The 18,804-nt window shown below is 40.7% G+C and overlaps 2 protein-coding genes across 6 annotated transcripts; both read right to left on the bottom strand.

Moving 5' to 3' along the window:
• Window positions 1-386: 386 nt before the first annotated feature.
• Window positions 387-2,593, bottom strand: LOC115156764 (retinol-binding protein 2). Of its 2 annotated transcripts, none has more exons than XM_029704431.1 (4): window positions 2,439-2,593; window positions 1,775-1,953; window positions 1,292-1,393; window positions 387-596 (listed from the first exon to the last, which is right to left on the bottom strand). In XM_029704431.1, exons 1-4 carry the CDS (start codon window positions 2,509-2,511, stop codon window positions 543-545), a joined length of 408 nt encoding a protein of 135 aa, XP_029560291.1. In that variant the 5' UTR covers window positions 2,512-2,593; the 3' UTR covers window positions 387-542. The 2 variants fall into 2 exon arrangements, with proteins under 2 accessions (XP_029560291.1, XP_029560292.1); XM_029704432.1 differs by lacking the exon at window positions 387-596 and adding an exon at window positions 630-894.
• A 3,816-nt stretch (window positions 2,594-6,409) lies between these two features.
• Window positions 6,410-11,957, bottom strand: LOC115156763 (retinol-binding protein 1-like). 4 transcript variants are annotated; one of them, XM_029704429.1, is made up of 4 exons: window positions 11,694-11,957; window positions 9,081-9,259; window positions 7,338-7,439; window positions 6,410-6,545 (listed from the first exon to the last, which is right to left on the bottom strand). In XM_029704429.1, the coding sequence occupies exons 1-4, from the start codon at window positions 11,776-11,778 to the stop codon at window positions 6,495-6,497; spliced, it is 417 nt and encodes a 138-aa protein (XP_029560289.1). In that variant the 5' UTR covers window positions 11,779-11,957; the 3' UTR covers window positions 6,410-6,494. The 4 variants fall into 4 exon arrangements, with proteins under 4 accessions (XP_029560289.1, XP_029560287.1, XP_029560288.1 ...); XM_029704427.1 differs by lacking the exon at window positions 11,694-11,957 and adding an exon at window positions 9,739-9,967; XM_029704428.1 differs by lacking the exon at window positions 11,694-11,957 and adding an exon at window positions 9,739-9,967 and having other exon boundaries at window positions 7,338-7,397.
• Between the last annotated feature and the right edge of the window lie 6,847 nt (window positions 11,958-18,804).

The following is an 18,804-nucleotide window of genomic DNA, read 5'->3' as shown; positions in this document are numbered from 1 at the left end:
TTTATGCCAGCTGGGACCAACAAGCTATGGTGCCTCTTGTGACAGGGACCAGCAAGTTATGGCTTTTCCTCTATGGGGGACACTCACATTAAAATAGCACTCTAAACTGACTCAATTAGTGTAACTTAACTATCTCAGCGACAGGAAAGTTACATCCCACAGACTGGCGCCGATCAATGAACCAGAGGTTGAGAAACACTGGGCTATACAACTGAGTGTCTAAATAATGATCAGCCGGAGGGAAATTGAGCAATAATGTGGGTTCCCATGGTCAACGTTGAGAAGTTTTAGGCTAACATATGACTGTTTCATTTGTATGTAAAAACTAACAACGTATTAGTTATGGATGATTCGCCCAACAAAAATAACATATAGTACCAATAGGCTTAGAAGAGTGAACAATATACAATGCTTTATTCAGATTTGCTTGTGAATTTGAAATCGTATGACAAGTTTAAATGGTAACAGCAGGAGTTTACTATATTGACACAAGGTATGAGAAAGTGGAGGAATCCAGCAACTGATATCCAGATATTGTCTTTCTATTCTTTTCTCTTAAACACCTGCCTGCAGACTTTGTCCTCACACGCCAGTTCCTGTGAATTCAGAGAGAACAAATCTGAAGTCAGATCTCAGTCTGAGGTCAGATATCAAGTTTGGGATTGGGAGCTTGGGGTGCCATGTTCCTCGCCTTATCTCATTCCATTTGAAGAAACAGGTTAGTCCCGGTCGATCAGTGCAAATTAAGGAAAGGACCATTGATATGCTACCAGAGATGATAGAGAAAGTGAGAGATTTCATAGGCTCCTTTTTTCTGGTTGGTGCATGGAGAATGAACTAAGTAGACCTGCTATCGCATTGGTGCATTGGAGCCACCCCTTAAGTTGACTGGAACTGTAAAAAAAGTAACAAATAAAGAGTTTCTTGCTAAAAGGCCTTTTTGGGTCATTTTTATAATACGCCGTCTTTGACGCTAACTAGGAATGGCATTCTCCTCTCTGTAAAATAAGTTTCACATTTATATTCTGCAGGTGGCAATATCTCTATGCTGTTCATCAGCTCATGAGGAAGGTGCAACGTTTAGAGATCATTGAGATACAGCAGAAGTGTAGAACTGCCTGATGTACAGCACTAACATGTTCTCTCTCTTGCAAAGTAAGGAATCATTTCAGGCCCACATTCATATTTCTACCTGCAATGTTAAGGATGGAGATATTATACTGCTATTTCTGTATTACTACACTATAACTTATCATCAACATGATCAATTAAGTAAATAATGTTAACCCACCAGGTACAGTTTGTCTCCTTCAATCCAGTGCTTCCACCCACGGTTGTCCTTTTCCCCCTTCTGGGTACACACTAGTTTGTCCCCCTCCCACACCACAAGAGCCTGTTAAGAAACAGTCGAAATGTACATGAATTGTCAATGTCTGGCAATAAAGGAAACCACATTTGTGACACAAAAGTGAAAATGCTATTATCCGAGATCTAAGGACAGAAAAAAAAGAAGCAAACGGTAAAGTAGAAAAAGATCAAACGGAGGAGGAAGACGAGGATGAGATGGACCGATCTGTTCAAATAGTTTAAAGCTACATCCTTCCCTTCTTCCTTATTTGAAGTAATTGTTCGTGTGACTGGACTTTTGATTGTAATAAATCATTGCTTACACCTAGCTAATCACGTGCGATCAGCAGGGATTACATGTACATCCCAAAAAGAGAGCAAGAAGGACGCGTTGTATAAGTATTCGAACACAGCCCACGTGTCCAACCTTGACCACCCTGTTGTCCAGTCCTTTGGTGTGCTCCACATACTCCACCCCCACAGTGAACATCTGCTCATAGTTCCTGAAGGTGCTCAGCGTCTTGGCTTCAAACTTGTCTCCATCCTGGATGATCACTTTGGTCTGGGCCAGCTGCACTGCGATTTTGCGTGTGGCAAAGTCAATGTCTGTAGTAAAAAAAAATGTCAAATATGGAAAAGCATGAAAAAAGTCGGAAGGATCAAATCACACGCTACATTTGAGTAATAGAGATGTAACTGAAAATAATAACGCATGTTTATAACATCAAAGCTGTCTAAAAGGACACTAGCAATACTTGAGTTGAACCTTTTAGCTCGATGTAAAATATATAATCAAAGCAAAATACCGGTATACAATGTTGCACCACATACATGTTACATATTGCACCTCAGAATACGGTGGTCCCTATGTGAATCTCTCAGTTAACACTGCTGAAAGTACTATCTAAATCTAATGTACAATAGACCTGCATATTGGCACATTATACAGTCACAATATATTGGCAGTGGTAGTGCACACTGCACAGGCACTTGTACATCCCCTTTTCTTGTCATCCTTCTCTACAGATGGATAGAAAAATATGATATATTCCATTGTGGTAATCCATAGAGATAATGAAGAAAGATCTTACTCAGTGCTTTCATGTAATCCTCAAAGTTCTCACTGCTCTCCAACTCCCATTTGCCATTGAAGTCTGCAGGCATGTTGGTTCTGTGGGCTGGTGAACTTTGGGCTGAATCAGAATGGGAAGGTACACGGTGTCCCAGTCTCTTTATATAACAGCCAAGGCCGAGGGCAGAGTACTATTGATAAAGTAGTTGAGTGCTATGGCTATTGGGGGAACAGGAGGGGTGATGGGATGGGAAGAGCGGTCATAGAAGAGGCCTATCGGGAGATACAGTAAGTAGTGCCGATTCACACACACACAAAGAGCGAGATAGACCGGCAGACAGATAGGCAGAATGAGACTCATCGACTGAAAAAATACTATTTAACTTTGAGCATGCAGGTTGAGTAAGTTCAAAATGTGCAAATCCAGTATCTGCTAATAGAAAACAGAAGGGGGCCATACTTGCGAACATAAGCAAGCATTTAAAGTTAAACAGGTTCTCACGCACAAAATGCGTATCAGCCAATTAAAATATTCGATTTACTTGCACGTACTGTATATTGTAGCTGGTCCCATCAGATGAAGTGATTACATATTGGCACAGTTTTTGCAGCCAATTAAAATTGTAGATGTAGTCCTTAATTTAACATACCTGCCACACAGCACTTTCTGATCATCAAAGCAACTAGGCCAGGGATCATCAACTAGATTCAGCCACGGGTCGATTTTTTCTTGAGTGGATAGTAAGGGAGCCAGAACATAATTACAAATAAATTGTAGACTGAAAATTAACAGCAAGAAGCCCAAACAGATATGTTTGACTAAAACATAATTTCAAACCTTGCTTACATTTATATATGATCACATATCTCTTTATTATGCATGGGAATACTTTGGAACAGATTTAAAAAATCACTTGGAGCTGATTTGCTGGTGTTTTTACAGACTTTTTTTATGTCCAACCATAAAATTAAAAAAAATAACATAATTTTGTTTGTGCTCAGAAAACTTGGGGACAAATAAAATCACCTCCGGGCAAAATTCGGACAGCGGGCCACCAGTTGGGAAACCCTGAACTAGGTTATCGCGTGTATTTGACTGACCGGTCAAATTTCTCTCTGTGTAAAGTGCCTAGTTCATGTAATTGTCACAGATTGTGGCAAGGGTTACAACTTTTTCCCGCCCTTTGAAATGTTGATTTACATGTAGTGTATTGTGTTGAAAAGGGACGAAGTCTACTGCCAACAGCTTGAAATGAGAAAGGAATTGAATTTCAGCCTTGCATACAGACTTCTATTGCCTAATAATCATATTGCATAGGCTATATTACATGGATGTGTAAAATCTAAATGTATGCTGACGTTTTATATAGATTTCTATAGTCATCCGTCACACACTTTGTGTTATTTCACTCAAGGAGGATGATCCAAAGTGAACAGTGGAAATAGTTTGCATTCACGTTTTCATCCTGCAGATGGCAGTATTGCAGATTGAAAATACAATGAGGAAGACACTTGGCTGTCATTAGTATATTCTTATGTAGGTTACACTTACATGCAGGCCTATAATGTTTTAGAGTTTATGCGTTATAATAAACATGTGTTTTGAATCCTCAACATAGAAGCACGATAAGAGGTGGGCTCGGAACCACGGTTAAAAAGCACTATCGATAACGAGTCCACCACTTTAGCAGTTTGTGATGAGGATAACAATAGCCTACATGACTGCTATTGGACAAATCCTTAACATTTACATTTACATTTTAGCCATTTAGCAGACGCTCTTATCCAGAGCGACTTACAGTAGTGAATGCATACATTTCATTTCATGCATTTTGTTTTTTATAGACTTAAGAATATATTAACGTTACTGTGTGTCAATCTAAATAACATAAAAAAATAAAAAATCCCCATCAAAATCTGCCCGTTTAAGTCAAAAGTTTGGACACACCTACTCATTCAAGGGTTTTTCTTTATTTTCACTATTTTCTACATTAAAGAATAATAGTGAAGACATCAAAACTGAAATAACACATAAAATCATGTAACCAAAAAAGTATTACATCTAAATATATTTTATATTTGAGATTCTTCAACGTAGCCACCCTTTGCCTTGATGACAGTTTTGCACGCTCTTGGCTGAGTAAATTTGAGGGGGGAATGTAGCACAAGGGGATGTGTGAAATGTACTCCTAATCCTGAAGTGACCCACTTGCATATTTTCCTTGAGGTGGTGCGATCGGCTAAAACGCTCGAGGGAGGGCGATCACGTGCGCTAGTAGGGCAGAGGTCCCTAGTTCGTGCCAGGTATGGGCTGAATCTGTAGTACGCAATGAATGCATTAACCTTGTGGCTTTCCGAACTTGTTGGATGCATTTGGTTGTGTTTCAAATTATGTTGTGCCCAGTAGAAATAAATGATAAATAATGTAGTGTCACAAACCGGCTCAAAGTTCGTAACAAAAAGGGAGAAAACGTGGAGATAAGGAATAACAAAATATATTTATTAACTGAAGTAAACTAAATACAGTTAACAATGGTGTGTGTAGTCAGTAATGTAAGTGAGTGTTTGCGTGCATAAATGTGATAATGAGGGGTGCTGAAAGGTGCCAAAGTAAACAAACAAAACGGCCACCAAAAAAATGCCACAGACCAAAATCTATCAGTGTCTGCATGGAGAGCGTCTTCTCAATGAATGGGGAAGAGGTGTATTTATCCCGGGACACACGAGCCCTTGTGTGTCCCATTTCACTGATGACCTTCCCAGCTCCGTCCACTGACATCCGATTAAGGAAAACAAGAGCAAAGAGAAAGAATTCGGCAGACAGAGTGGGAGGGTCGTCACATATTGTAAATCAATTATTTATTATATTTTATTGTTTTCCTGGTTACATGATCACAGCATCTTTTTACATTTATTTTGTATTCTTTACTTACAGATGTTTTATATTGTAATGAAACAGCAGGGAGCAGGCCTCGAACCCTCGACCTTCTTGCCCGAAGTCCAGCGCGCTATCGACTGTGCAGCAAAACCATGATCGAGCAGCAGTGTCGATTTCCGCGCTTATAAACCAGGGTCGTAACAATTTAAAAATAAAAATATTGTTTTTGAATGAATTTTGCTGCTTCTCTCATGGCTCAAATATTAGTTGACTTTACATTGGTGAAAGAAACACATGCGAGACAAGCATTTCTGTTTGCTTTCTCACAGACAAAAACTCTCACAGACAGACCACATTGTTGAGATTCATTTATTGAGTGATTTTTTCCTATCAAGGGGACACTCCCACATTAATTGAGGAAAAACACAGACAAAGTTGCTGTCATTTCCTGAACACGTTAGTACTTGTAAAGGTTTCTACTAAGACTGCGATGATGACTCAGATGCAGGTGGCTATCTGTCACATCTTCTGCTGCCTCTCCATTTCATTTTCATTCTTTACCTCTCTCACCCTCATTTTCCTTTTCACTCTACTGAAACCCTCCTTCCTACTGGTCAAGTTCACCCCCAGTTGTCAACTCAGGGCACAATTAGAGATTGAGGCACTAATCACAAAGCCTACTACACGTACTACAGTGTTAATGTATCCACACACCTATAACATGTCAATCAAAGGAGCTTTCACCCTGAGACAGAGTTACAGTACAAGTGATCGACAGATACGTCACCCCTGTAGTGGATAGTTTGAATGATGGAATGAAATGTGAAAAGATTGAAAGGAAGGATGGAAAGATGGATGGATGGATGAGTGGATGGATGGATGGATGGATGGGTGGATGAGTGGATGGATGGATGGATGGGTGGATGAGTGGATGGATGGATGGATGGGTGGATGAGTGGATGGATGGATGGATGGATGGGTGGATGGATGGATGAGTGGATGGATGGATGGATGGATGGGTGGGTGGGTGGGTGGATGGATGGGTGGGTGGGTGGGTGGATGGGTGGATGGATGGGTGGATGGATGGATGGGTGGATGAGTGCATTAGAGGGTTTTTTTTGTCACAGGGTTGGTTTGTGTCTGTGTCTCTCTTGAACTCTCAGGTAGGGGGAGCCATTCTGTGGTTCCAGTGCTGGTTTAGGTTTTCTTGAAGACCTGCTTGCACACAGCTCCACAAGCTCTCAGCTCCTGCAGAGTGAACAGAAGGTAAAATGATGTTCCATCGAGAGATTAAACAGGATTTTTAATAAATCCCATTGATTAATTATTTATTTGTTTTTGTATACCCCCCTATCATCATTAATTGAGGTGAACAGCTGTGAAGATGTCAAAAATGTTCACAGTAATCAATCTCTTCTATGGAGAAAACCAAAGGCAAAGCACACGTACTTGCAGTTATATTTTTAACCAGCAGAGGCAGCTGCTGTTCAGTGTTCCTGGGCTAAGTGACTCCAGGGAGCCACTCTGCTAATGAATAATTTCATGGCTACTAATTGCGAACATCTGTTAGAATCACTTTGACTAAATTATTTGGCAGTCAGATGCCTTTTACTCAGCTTTGATGACAATAATCATAGCAATGAAAATCCGTAATGACAAGGTAATGAAGGTGGTCATACGGTAGTCATTGTCGAGGTCAGTAGATTTACTAATGTTTATGTATGGGTACACTAGAGGTGCACTACAAAGAGACTATTTTATTGAGGCTCCCTAAACTCCAATTCTATCCACAAAGTGTAGGAATTTTGTCATGGAGTATTTGCCCTGGTGGTCCACACTTAGTTAAAATCTTGTTTGTGAGGTTACCAAAGCCAGAAACCAGCTATATTTTCACAAAAGCTTTGAATAAATGTTTTTCATCTCTGCTATTTATTGTCTTACATGTTCATCTGATCTGAGATCTGTTGTGACAAAAAGTGAAATCAGGAACTGAGGAAGAAGACTTGCATTCAAATGCCATGAATGAATGTGTTCTCTTACCAGATGAAGCTCATCCCCCTCCACCCAATGGGTCCAGCCTCTTCCTTCTTTCTCTCCCTTCTGCACACACACCAGATTGTCTCCCTCCCATGAGATAGTGGTCTACACACACACACACACACACACACCAGATTGTCCCCCTCCCATGAGATAATGGTCTACAGAGAGAGAGGACAGACAAGATTATGCATTCTACTGTCAATTAGCAATTAGGAGCATGACTCACACACACACACACACACACACACACACACACACACACACACACACACACACACACACACACACAGTAGTGTACAGGAACATATAACAACTTACAGACTAACAGACAGACACATGCAAACACACACACACACACACTTTTCTTTTCTCAGCAAAGCAAAATAGTGTTCTAATTTGTTCAGTTTATGATGGAGAAAACAATATGCTAGAGGACTTCAATGAGATCTTCCTCCCATGGTGTTGAAGTCACCAGCTACTCAACAGAGAGTAATCCATTTTGAGATGAACTACTCTACCCATCAGCATCTTCAACACACGACCTAATGCCAGTTCATATTCATACCAACAAAGGAGTGTTCTCCTAGTGCTAAAGGAAAACTCTATCTTTTGGTATTTGTTTCATTAGTCCATTGTTGACATAGTCCCAAAATGTTTCGCTCGTCAGCAATTAAGTTTTCAAGATATGTAACTTTCAAAAAACAGAAATGATCTCCGTTATGATGCATTTTGCATCATATGATACTACGTTTAGCATCATGCAAAATGCATCAGTGTAGGATTTCTGTATTTTGAAAGTTACATATCTTGAAAACCTTTTGGGACTATGTCAACAATGGACTAATGAAAGAAATACCAAAAGATAGTTTTTGGGTCCAGTTTTCCTTTAATAAGGACTATACAGTATATATTCAATAATTCCCATATATTATACACACCAGCTCTTTCATGACATAAACAAGTTAGGATTCAACTGTATAAATAGTCATAAAGGTATAGTAAAGTTATAGGTATAGCAAAGTCTCACAAATGGTAAGTTACAACAATACAGAATATAGTTGGCCCAGTGGCCAATAACGGACTTTCATTCCCTGATGGTACTTGCAGCAGCCTACAAGGTATTGGTTAATGGGCTTGGAAAGAAATCAGCCTACAGGCTTACAAGGGCTGTTCTTTTTTGGGGGGAGAAAAATATGCAGATCTTAATCAGGTCCCAGGAAAAAAATCTTAGCAGAATTAAAATTGTATCATCCAAGTTTTTCTCAGATCTCCTAACCTTCTCAACTTGTCCTCTATTGCCTGATTCCCACTACAGGGCAGAGCCAAATTGTATTGTGATAGCTTGGATATTTAGTTTCACATTGTCCTTTTCAGCAGTTCCAGCAACTACGGTGGATGCCCAACTAGGCAAGCACAGTGCAGCTAGGTTTCGCCTCAGTTAGTGTGAAAAGCCCTTATATGTTTTCAAGGACACCAGTGTCTTCTCTAATGCAGCAATCTACTGCTTCTCCATTAGTCTCAACTCAAGGCCCCTTGTGTTCGCAGTGGTACCTCAATCAAATATTGATGAGCACACATAAGGCCTGCCATTTGGGATCTCACACTAGAGGGAATATGACAAACCACTACTGAAACATCAAAATGAATCCTTGTTCCGTATCTCTAGTCTCCAGAAATACGTTTTGGATAGCCTTTTAAAAAACAACTACTGAATGTGTGATGGAAATGTTGTTGTCAACTCACCATGCATTTCCTGTCATCCACCCCTGACAGATCCTCTTCAAACTCCTTGCCAACATGGAAATCCATGTTGTAGTTCTTAAAGGTACTGAGGGTCTTGATGACTATGTGGTCACCGTCGTGACTGATGTCTTTGTCAGGCTTCAACAAGGTGGCAATTTTCCTAATGGCAACATTTACATCTGTGTGATGGGTCCCCAAAAAAAGGAAAGAGAGAGAGAGAGAGAGAGAGAGAGAGAGAGAGAGAGAGAGAGAGAGAGAGAGAGAGAGAGAGAGAGAGAGATTAACACTGAGGAGCAGGAAGGCTACAGTCATCTATAGCCTAACATCACTTTCATAACCTCTGTTTCTGTATAGGCCAGAACTGGATCTAATACCAGGCATATCGCTATTTTTTGGGATACTTTGTAAATTTGCAGCACTTTCAAAACCCTTATTTTAAATGACACAAGCAATATGTCAGTATCTACACCTGTGATCCAATAAACACACTTTTGAAATATACTAAATTCCGTAACATTAGCTAGGTATATTAATGCCGCGAGCTCAATATTGACCCATGGCGCAGTGGTCCAGCAGTATCCTTGCGCATCATCCATTTGACTGAAGTTTGGAGTCCCCCTTAAACTAATCATCCCCAAAAAATGCTGTAACAACTCACCGAGGGCCTTTAAGTACTCCTCGAAGTTGTTATTTGAGATCATTTTCCAATACCCATTCAGATCAACTGGCATATTGGCTGTGTTTCCAGTTTCCTTACTTCCAGTGAAATGGGCAAAGGAGATCCGATATCGCTGTTTACTTGCGACGGAATGCATGACTGCTGTCCAGGCCTCCTATTTGAACCAGAACCCCTTTAATCCGATTACTTAATAGCTTTTTTTTTTAAACAAGAATTGGAAACTCCCTCCCTCCCACCACCGCTGATCCGCGCAAACTGCGCATTTGGAACGAGCCATACATCAATTAACCCCAGCCTAGACTCAAGAGAACAGGCTGGGGAGGAGATTATACATATGGGACCGTTGGGTAAATTGAGCCATAGGGGTAAATTGAACCACCTTTGAAACCATACACAAAATGTATCATTTGACCAAATATTTATGAATAGGCCATCATTTCATGGAGTCCTTGAAGGAAGAAACTATATGGAAAAAGTGGTAAGCAAATTAGGTCCAAAAAAACGGATTATCACCAACTCCAATTCATTTATTGTGTTAGAGGTTTCATGATGCTTGCATCTAAACCAAAGTAGATTATTTAAAGATGGTTCTGTGCATCAGTTGGGGTCTCTATAAGCTTCAATATGAGGTCCTAAACCTATCCTGAAAGTGCAGCCATGTAGCCTATGTGGGCTAATATAGTAAAAATGTTTTCCTTGGAGTAAATTGAGCCAACGGCCATGGGGTAAATTAAGCCAATGGCAAGTTGAACAAATGTAAGTGTTTTCTTCCCAGGAATGATGCAAGGCATTATCGCTGGGATATGAGGTAAGAACAGGGCCTGGCAAATGTTTAAAGTGTTTTAAAAAGTACAACTTGTTTGTTAGATGTTAAGCCTGTGTTAAAATATGCTTAAAATGATTAAAAGGCAATAAAGCGATTGTGATTGTGTTGAATTTTGTTTGGGAAATAAAGATATAAGCTATCAAAATAAAAAACAATGAGAGTCACACACTCTATATATAAACTCATAGTAATTTATTGGGTAAATCACCAACGTTTCGACATTACTGTGCCTTCTTTTTATAGCTTATAGTTTATTCGCCGTTAGTCAGCACCTCTACATAAAATACTTTTCTCTGGGTGTGCGCCAGCTCATGTTTTTTTTATTCGGGATATAAAGATAGACGTGGTTTAAAAAAAATGTGGTAATATTTCATTCTGTACAGAAATTTGTAGTTGGCTTAATTTACCCTGTCCCTATGCTCAATTTAAGTTATGTTATACCAAGAGACACTTCTTTTGGACAAACTATGTTCTCAAAACCGTAAGGTTGACATGATTATATACAGGGATACTCAACATCCGGAAATATATGTTGATATCTTTGTTAGAAATAACACCATGGGTGTTTCTCAATAATGCCGTGCTCCACACTTTCATGCTCCGAGTGCATTCTCCGACCACGTCCTCTTGAGTAAGTTCTTGTGAGGACGAGAGTGTGGAGAATGCATAAAGCAATACATTTGAGAAGCACTCGGACTCCACTTACTGTTTTACCTGACGCTTCCACTGAACCTTCTTCCAGCCAGGGCAATGGCAACAATAGACAAAACAAGATATGCACAAAACAAACTTTTTACTTCATAATTATCAGCTAGATATGCGAATTGTAATAATCTAACCAGCCAGCTAGTAAAACAGGCAAAATTTACTTTAAACTAATGTTATGCAAGGTAGATGTACATTTTTCGCTGGTAGCTATAGTACCAATTATTCGTGGCTAGCTAGCTAGCCAGTTAGCCCTATTGACGTACTATGGATTTACCCATTTCCTGAACCGTCTTCGAGCCAGGAAAACAATGGAAAGAGATGAAACAAGATATACACAAAACAACCGTTTTACATCATAACCTTCAGCTAGCTATATGTGAAGCGTAATAATGTAGCTAACCAGATAGTTTAACAGGCAAACGGGGGAGTACACATTCGAGAAGTTCCCTCCGTGCTCCGTTTCGCATACTTTGATTCGGACTCATACTCTGACCCTCCCGTGCTCAAATTTGCGTGGTTGTACAGTAGTATACATTTTGAGAAACACCCCATATTCCCTTGACGGAGTTTAAAAAAATGACGGAATGTAAAAAAATTGCTAAATTTACCCCACTTTCCTCTGCATTAAGGCATGTGCTATATGTTTAAAAGTGCTTAATAAGACCAGTTAGGAGTATTCCTCTTATCAATTCGGCCTAGTTTGGATGAAAAACAAAATTTTCACTGTAATTTTATGATACAAGTTTTCATGGTACGACAAATGAGACTCGATTTTGTACAGTTAGGCTACTATCTTATTCAAACCACATAACTATTGAAAACACATTTTAAAAAATGCAGCGCAATGCGAATAACTTCCAACGCGCTGTTTAGCACAATGTTCTTGAAGGCGACCATATACGACTGGTCTGGCACATCATTTGTAATGAAGTAATTTAGCTAATTCGATTATAGCCGTCTTTTGAGCTGACCATGGCAGCCACTATTTTAGTAATACATGCCAAGTGGATTGGTAACACAGAGACGTTTCGCTTGGCATTCTTTTAATTGGGAAAATAGCTCTCGTTGTTGCAGGGGACTGTCAGGATTACTGAAATCCTGAGAGAAAAGCTCTGAGTCACCCAGTGTGACATCCGATAGAGGCGTATAGAATGGCAAGGCCTACTCAATGAAGAGCTCAATGTGGTATGCCACAAGCACCTGCTGCTTGCATTGAGAGGAAGAATAGAAATACAAAACATGTATCCTGCTGACTACATTCCCCCCCCCCCCCCCCCCCCAATTGCCTTGGCCGTGTGTTTTGGGTAATTGTCATGCTGGAATACCCATCCACGACCCATTTTCAATGCCCTGGCTGAGGGATGGAGGTTCTCACCCAAGATTTCACGGTACATGGTCCCGTCCATCGTCCCTTTGATGCGGTGAAGTTGTCCTGTCTCCTTAGCAGAAAAACACCCCCAAAGCATAATGTTTCCACCTCCATGTTTGATGGTGGGGATGGTGTTCTTGGGGTCATAGACAGCATTCCTCCTCCAAACACGGCGAGTGGAGTTGATGCCAAAGAGCTCCATTTTGGTCTCATCTGACCACAACACTTTCACCCAGTTGTCCTCAATCATTCAGATGTTCGTTGGCAAACTTCAGACGGGCATGTATATGTGCTTTCTTGAACAGGGGGACCTTGCGGGCGCTGCAGGATTTCAGTCCTACATGGCGTAGTGTGTTACCAATTGTTTTCTTGGTGACTATGGTCCCAGCTGCCTTGAGATCATTGACAAGATCCTCCCGTGTAGTTCTGGGCTGATTCCTCACCGTTCTCATCATCATTGCAACTCCACGAGGTGAGATCTTGCATGGAGTCCCAGGCCGGGGGATATTGACAGTTCTTTTGTGTTTCTTCCATTTGCGAATAATCGCACCAAATGTTGTCACCTTCTCACCAAGCTGCTTGGCGATGGTCTTGTAGCCCATTCCAGCCTTGTGTAGGTCTACAATCTTGTCCCTGACATCCTTGGAGAGCTCTTTGGTCTTGGCCATGGTGGAGATTTTGGAATCTGATTGATTGCTTCTGTGGACAGGTGTATTTTATACAGGTAACAAGCTGAGATTAGGAGCACTCCCTTTAAGAGTGTGATCCTAATCTCAGCTCGTTACCTGTATAAAAGACACCTGGGAGCCAGAAATCTTTCTGATTGAGAGGGGGTCAAATACTTATTTCCCTCATTAAAATGCAAATCAATTTAAAACATTTTTGACATCCGTTTTTATGGATTATTCTGTCTCTCACTGTTCAAATAAACCTACCATTAAAATTATAGACTGATCATTTCTTTGTCAGTTGGCAAATGTACAAAATCAGCAGGGGATCAAATATTTTTTTCCCTCACTGTAATAACACTAGTAATGCAGCCAGTCTTATATTCAAAACCTTTTGTTGTACATTCATTTTGGAGACATATTTCATCACACAATCATTGATCCAAAATATACATTTACTGTGAAATATCGTGAGAACATTGATTTAATCACAAAAAGACTACATAATGATATCTTCTTAAATGAGTTGTTTTAACAACCAGTTCATCCAATAGCAAAAAATGCAAGATACATTTTTCTAAATTGCCCATTGAATGTAATATGCTACAGTTCTGTACATTGTAGTACATTACACTGCTTAGACATTAGGCAATACGCTTGCACTATCCATCAAAATTGACTGAAAGTCCAATTTCCATCATTTATATCCCATGTGTGATCAAAGGTGTGATCCTTGAAGACATTTTTCACAATCTTTGATGCCAAAAATACATGTCTTGTTCAGTTATAATTACAACCTAGGTGTACTGTAATCAAATGAAACAAATTAAATGAATGAAATAAACAAAGTTTAGCAGGCAATTGTTTGCATCAAGCCTGTCTTGAGCATTTAGCCATAGGTTGTCATCGACATCACAGTCATAAAATCATACAATTGTCACAACAGGTCTAAATATGTGTTATGACAGTGTTATGGCTATATTATAACATGTTATGACAAGTTATGTCAGTTGTTATGACATGGTTATGACCATGTCATAATGTGTTATGACGCTGGGTGACACTCCAAACTGTGCTCAGGTGCGTCCTTGAGATGTCACAACTTCATTGGAGTCCACCTGTGGCCAATTCAATTGTTTGGGCATGATTTAGAAAGAAACACACCTGTCTATATAAGGTACCATAAGCACAGGCACACTACTGTATATGGGACTGTGAAAATCCATGACACTTTTTTGTTTAACAGCTTGTTTTAAAAGTGACAGGACTGGGAATTAGGAGTAATTTGTGTAGATGGGTGAGAAAAAAGTATATTTAATCAATTTTGAATTCAGGCTATAACGCAACAAAATGTGGAATAAGTCAAGGGGTATGAATCTTTTCTGAATGCACTGTAACTACCAAGTTTAAGAAGAGTTTGACCTCTTCAACGTTTGCTTTTTTTGAGAGGGGAAGAATAGGCATTGGTTTACCAATTCGCCATACGCATAAAAAGCTTATTTCTCTCAAATGTTGTGCACAAATTTGTTTACATCCTTGTTAGTGAGCATTTGGCAGTTGGCAGAGCATTTGGCAGAGACCTCTGGCAGTCTCTATGGGGGTGCCACAGGTTTCAATTCTCGGGCCGACTCTTTTCTCTGTATATATCAATGATGTCGCTCTTGCTGCTGGTGATTCTCTGATCCACCTCTACGCAGACAACACCATTCTGTATACATCTGGACTTCTTTGGATACTGTGCTAACAAACCTCCAAACGGGCTTCAATGCCATACAACACTCCTTCCGTGGCCTCCAACTGCTTTTAAATGCTAGTAAAACTAAGTGCATGCTCTTCAACCGATTGCTGCCCCTGCCCTCCCGCCCGACTAGCATCACTACTCTGGACGGTTCTGACCTAGAATATGTGGACAACTACAAATACCTAGGTGTCTGGTTAGACTGTAAACTCTCCTTCCAGACTCACATTAAGCATCTCCAATCCAAAATTAAATCTAGAATCAACTTCCTATTTCACAACAAAGCCCCTTCACTCATGCCGCCAAACTGACTATCCTACCGATCCTTGACTTCGGCGATGTCATTTACAAAATAGCCCCCAACACTCTACTCAGCAAACTGGATGTAGTCTATCACAGTGCCATCCGTTTTGTCACCAAAGCCCCATATACTACCCACCTCTACGACCTGTATACTCTCGTTGGCTGGCCCTCACTACATATCCGTCACCAACCCCCTGGCTCCAGGTCATCTATAAGTCTTTGCTAGGTAAAGCCCCGCCTTATCTCAGCTCACTGGTCACCATAGCAACACCCACCCGTAGCACGCGCTCCAGCAGGTATATTGCACTGGTCATCCCCAAAGCATACACTTCCTTTGGCCGCTTTTCCTTCCAGTTCTCTGCTGCCAATGACTGGAACGAATTGCAAAAATCTCTAAAGCTGGAGTCTTATATCTCCCTCTCTAACTTTAAGCATCAGCTGTCAGAGCAGTTTAGCACACCCAACTACCTCATCCCCATATTATTACTTACCCTCTTGCTCTTTTGCACCCCAGTATCTCTACTTGCACATCATCATCTGCACATCCATCACGCCAGTATTAATGCTACATTTGAATTATTTCGCCTCTATGGCCTATTTATTGCCTACCCTACTACTCTTCTACATTTGCACACACTGTACATATACTTTTCTATTTTTCTTTTCTATTGTGTTATTGACTGTATGTTTGTTTATGTGTAACTCTGTGTTGTTGTTTTTGTCGCACTGCTTTGCTTTATATTGGCCAGGTCGCAGTTGCAAATGAGAACCTATCCTTTGCCAAGATATTCCATCCACCTGACAGGTGTGGCATATCAAGAAGCTGATTAAACAGCATGATCATTACACAGGTGCACCTTGTGCTGTGGACAATAAAAGGCCACTCTAACATGTGCACTTTCGTCATACAACACAATGCCACGGATCTCTCAAGTTTTGAGGGAGCGTGTAACTGGCATGCTGACTGCAGGAATGTCCACCAGAGCTGTTGCCAGAGAATTGAATGTTCATTTCTCTACCATAAGTTGCCTCCAACGTCGTTTTAGATAATTTGGCAGTAAGTCCAACTGGCCTTACAACCGCAGAGCACATGTAACCACGCCAGCCCAGGACCTCCACATCTGGGTTCTTCACCTGCGAGATTGTCTGAGACAAGCCACCCAGACAGCTGATAAAACTGTGGGTTTGCACAACTGAAGAATTTCTGCACAAACTTTCAGAAAACGTCTCAGGGAAGCTCATCTATGTGCTCGTCATCCTCAACAGGGTCTTGACCTGACTGCAGTTCGGTGTTGGAACCAACTTCAGTGGGTAAATGCTCACCTTCAATGGCCACTGGCACGCTGGAGAAGTGTGCTCTTCAAGGATGAATCCTCGTTTCAACTGTACCAGGCAGATGCCAGACAGCATGTATGGTGTCCTGTTGGTGAGCGGTTAGCTGATGTCAACCTTGTGAACAGAGTGCCCCATGGTGGCGGTGGGGTTATGGTATGGGCAGGCATAAGCTACAGACAACGAACAGAATTGCATTTTATCAATGGCAATCTGAATGCACAGAGATACCGTAACGATATCCTGAGGCCCATTGTCGTGCCATTCATCCGCTGCCATCACCTCATGTTTCAACATGATAATGCATGGCCCCGTGTCGCAAGGACCTGTACACAATTCCTGGAAGCTGAAAATGTCCCAGTTCTTTCATACTCACCAGACATGTCACCCATTGAGCATGTTTGTGATGCTCTGGATTGACGTGTACGACAGCGTGTTCCAGTTTCTCCCAATATCCAGCAACTTCGCACAGCCACTGAAGAGGAGTGCGCTGGATGAGGCAAATGGTGATCACACCAGATACCGACTAGTTTTGTGATCCACGTCCCTACCCCACAGGTATCTGTAACCACCAGTTGCATATCTGTATTCCCAGTCATGTGAAATCCATAGATTAGGGGCTAATTTTACTTAGATTTGTGTATATTAGGTAGTTGTTGTGGAATTGTTAGATTACATGTAAGATATTGCTGCACTGTTGGAACTAGAAGCACAAGCATTTCGCTACACTCGCAATAACATCTGCTAACCATGTGTATGTGACCAATACAATTTGATTTGATAATTTATTTTTTTCAATTGACTGATTTCCTTATATGAACTGTAACTCAGTAAAATCTTTGAAATTGTTGCATAATGCAACATGTGATTTTTGCTCAGTGTGGATAATGTCTCCCCAAAGGAATTTCTGATAAGAGTTATTTCTGACAGATATCCACCAGACTTGGATAGGAATGGTGTGTGTCTATTAGTGTGTTTGGCTCAATTTACACTGTCTTCCCTGGCCCATACTAAAACTTCAATGCAACCAACCCCCCCTCTAAAAATCATTAGCTGTAATGAGCAAGCTGCTCCCATAAAGCTGCTTCCATAGAGCTGCTTCCATAGAGAAGCATGCGTAAGGGGGAATAAAGGACGACTTAGATGGATTCAGAATATGAAAAAACAGACCCTATACATATTTCAACCTAAATAAGATTCAAACTAGGCAATTAAACAGTGAGGAAAGGAGGCCAGTACCAATTTGGAGGCTTATAACTAATGGAGGATGGTTGCAGCTCAGTTGGTGCCGAGAGAGAGAGGCCTAGTTCCATTTTAGTCCATTTCGCATAAAAATTCTCAGAAAACAAAATTGTGTTGAAAAGAAGGCCAATTTAAATTGTTGTAAAATACTTCTCATGCAGTTGTTTAAGTGTGAGTATAGCTAATTTGCTTTGTTAATTCAACTACTTGTATAGTTGATTACTTTAAAATACTCATTATAGAATTGCCATTGGAACCACAAAGGGGCAGGTAAAGAGCCTCATGCGGATCCAGAGCCACACATTGCAGACCACTGACCTATCCAATCCTTTTAGATCTTTGAACATATAAAGGGGCTGGAATGGGACTGAGCTAGAGAATGCAAGGTAAAGGAGGGTCTTAATTGTGGGGGGGTTGGGAGTTAGTGGTGGGACCACTGTCCTTCCTTGTGCTCTCTTGGTACTGCCTAAGTATCCGACCATAATGGTACCGCAAAACCAAATCAAATTGTATTTGTCACATGCTTCGTAAACGACCGGTGTAGACTAACAGTGAAATGTGTACTTACGGGTCCTTCCCAACAATGCATAGAGAGGAAAGATAGAAAAGTAATAACACAGATAATAATAATAATAATAGCAGACGAAAGTAAAGGGAGAAACAAACACAAACACACGTATGACAAACGCAAAGCAAACCAATGAAGGAATCTACTGTTGAGAGCAAAGCCTCTTACAGATGTTTCAGAAGATCTCTGTTGGGCGTTGGGTTACATAATATCACAGGTTCCCACAGCCCTGCTCCAATGTGGCCACATCATGGGTTTAATCTGCTCCCTTGTTGTGCAAACACTGCTTAG

The sequence above is a fragment of the Salmo trutta genome, chromosome 21, assembly GCF_901001165.1.
Source record: "Salmo trutta chromosome 21, fSalTru1.1, whole genome shotgun sequence".
In the NCBI taxonomy this organism is placed as follows: domain Eukaryota; kingdom Metazoa; phylum Chordata; class Actinopteri; order Salmoniformes; family Salmonidae; genus Salmo; species Salmo trutta.
This window is presented reverse-complemented; position numbering and strand designations above follow the sequence as displayed.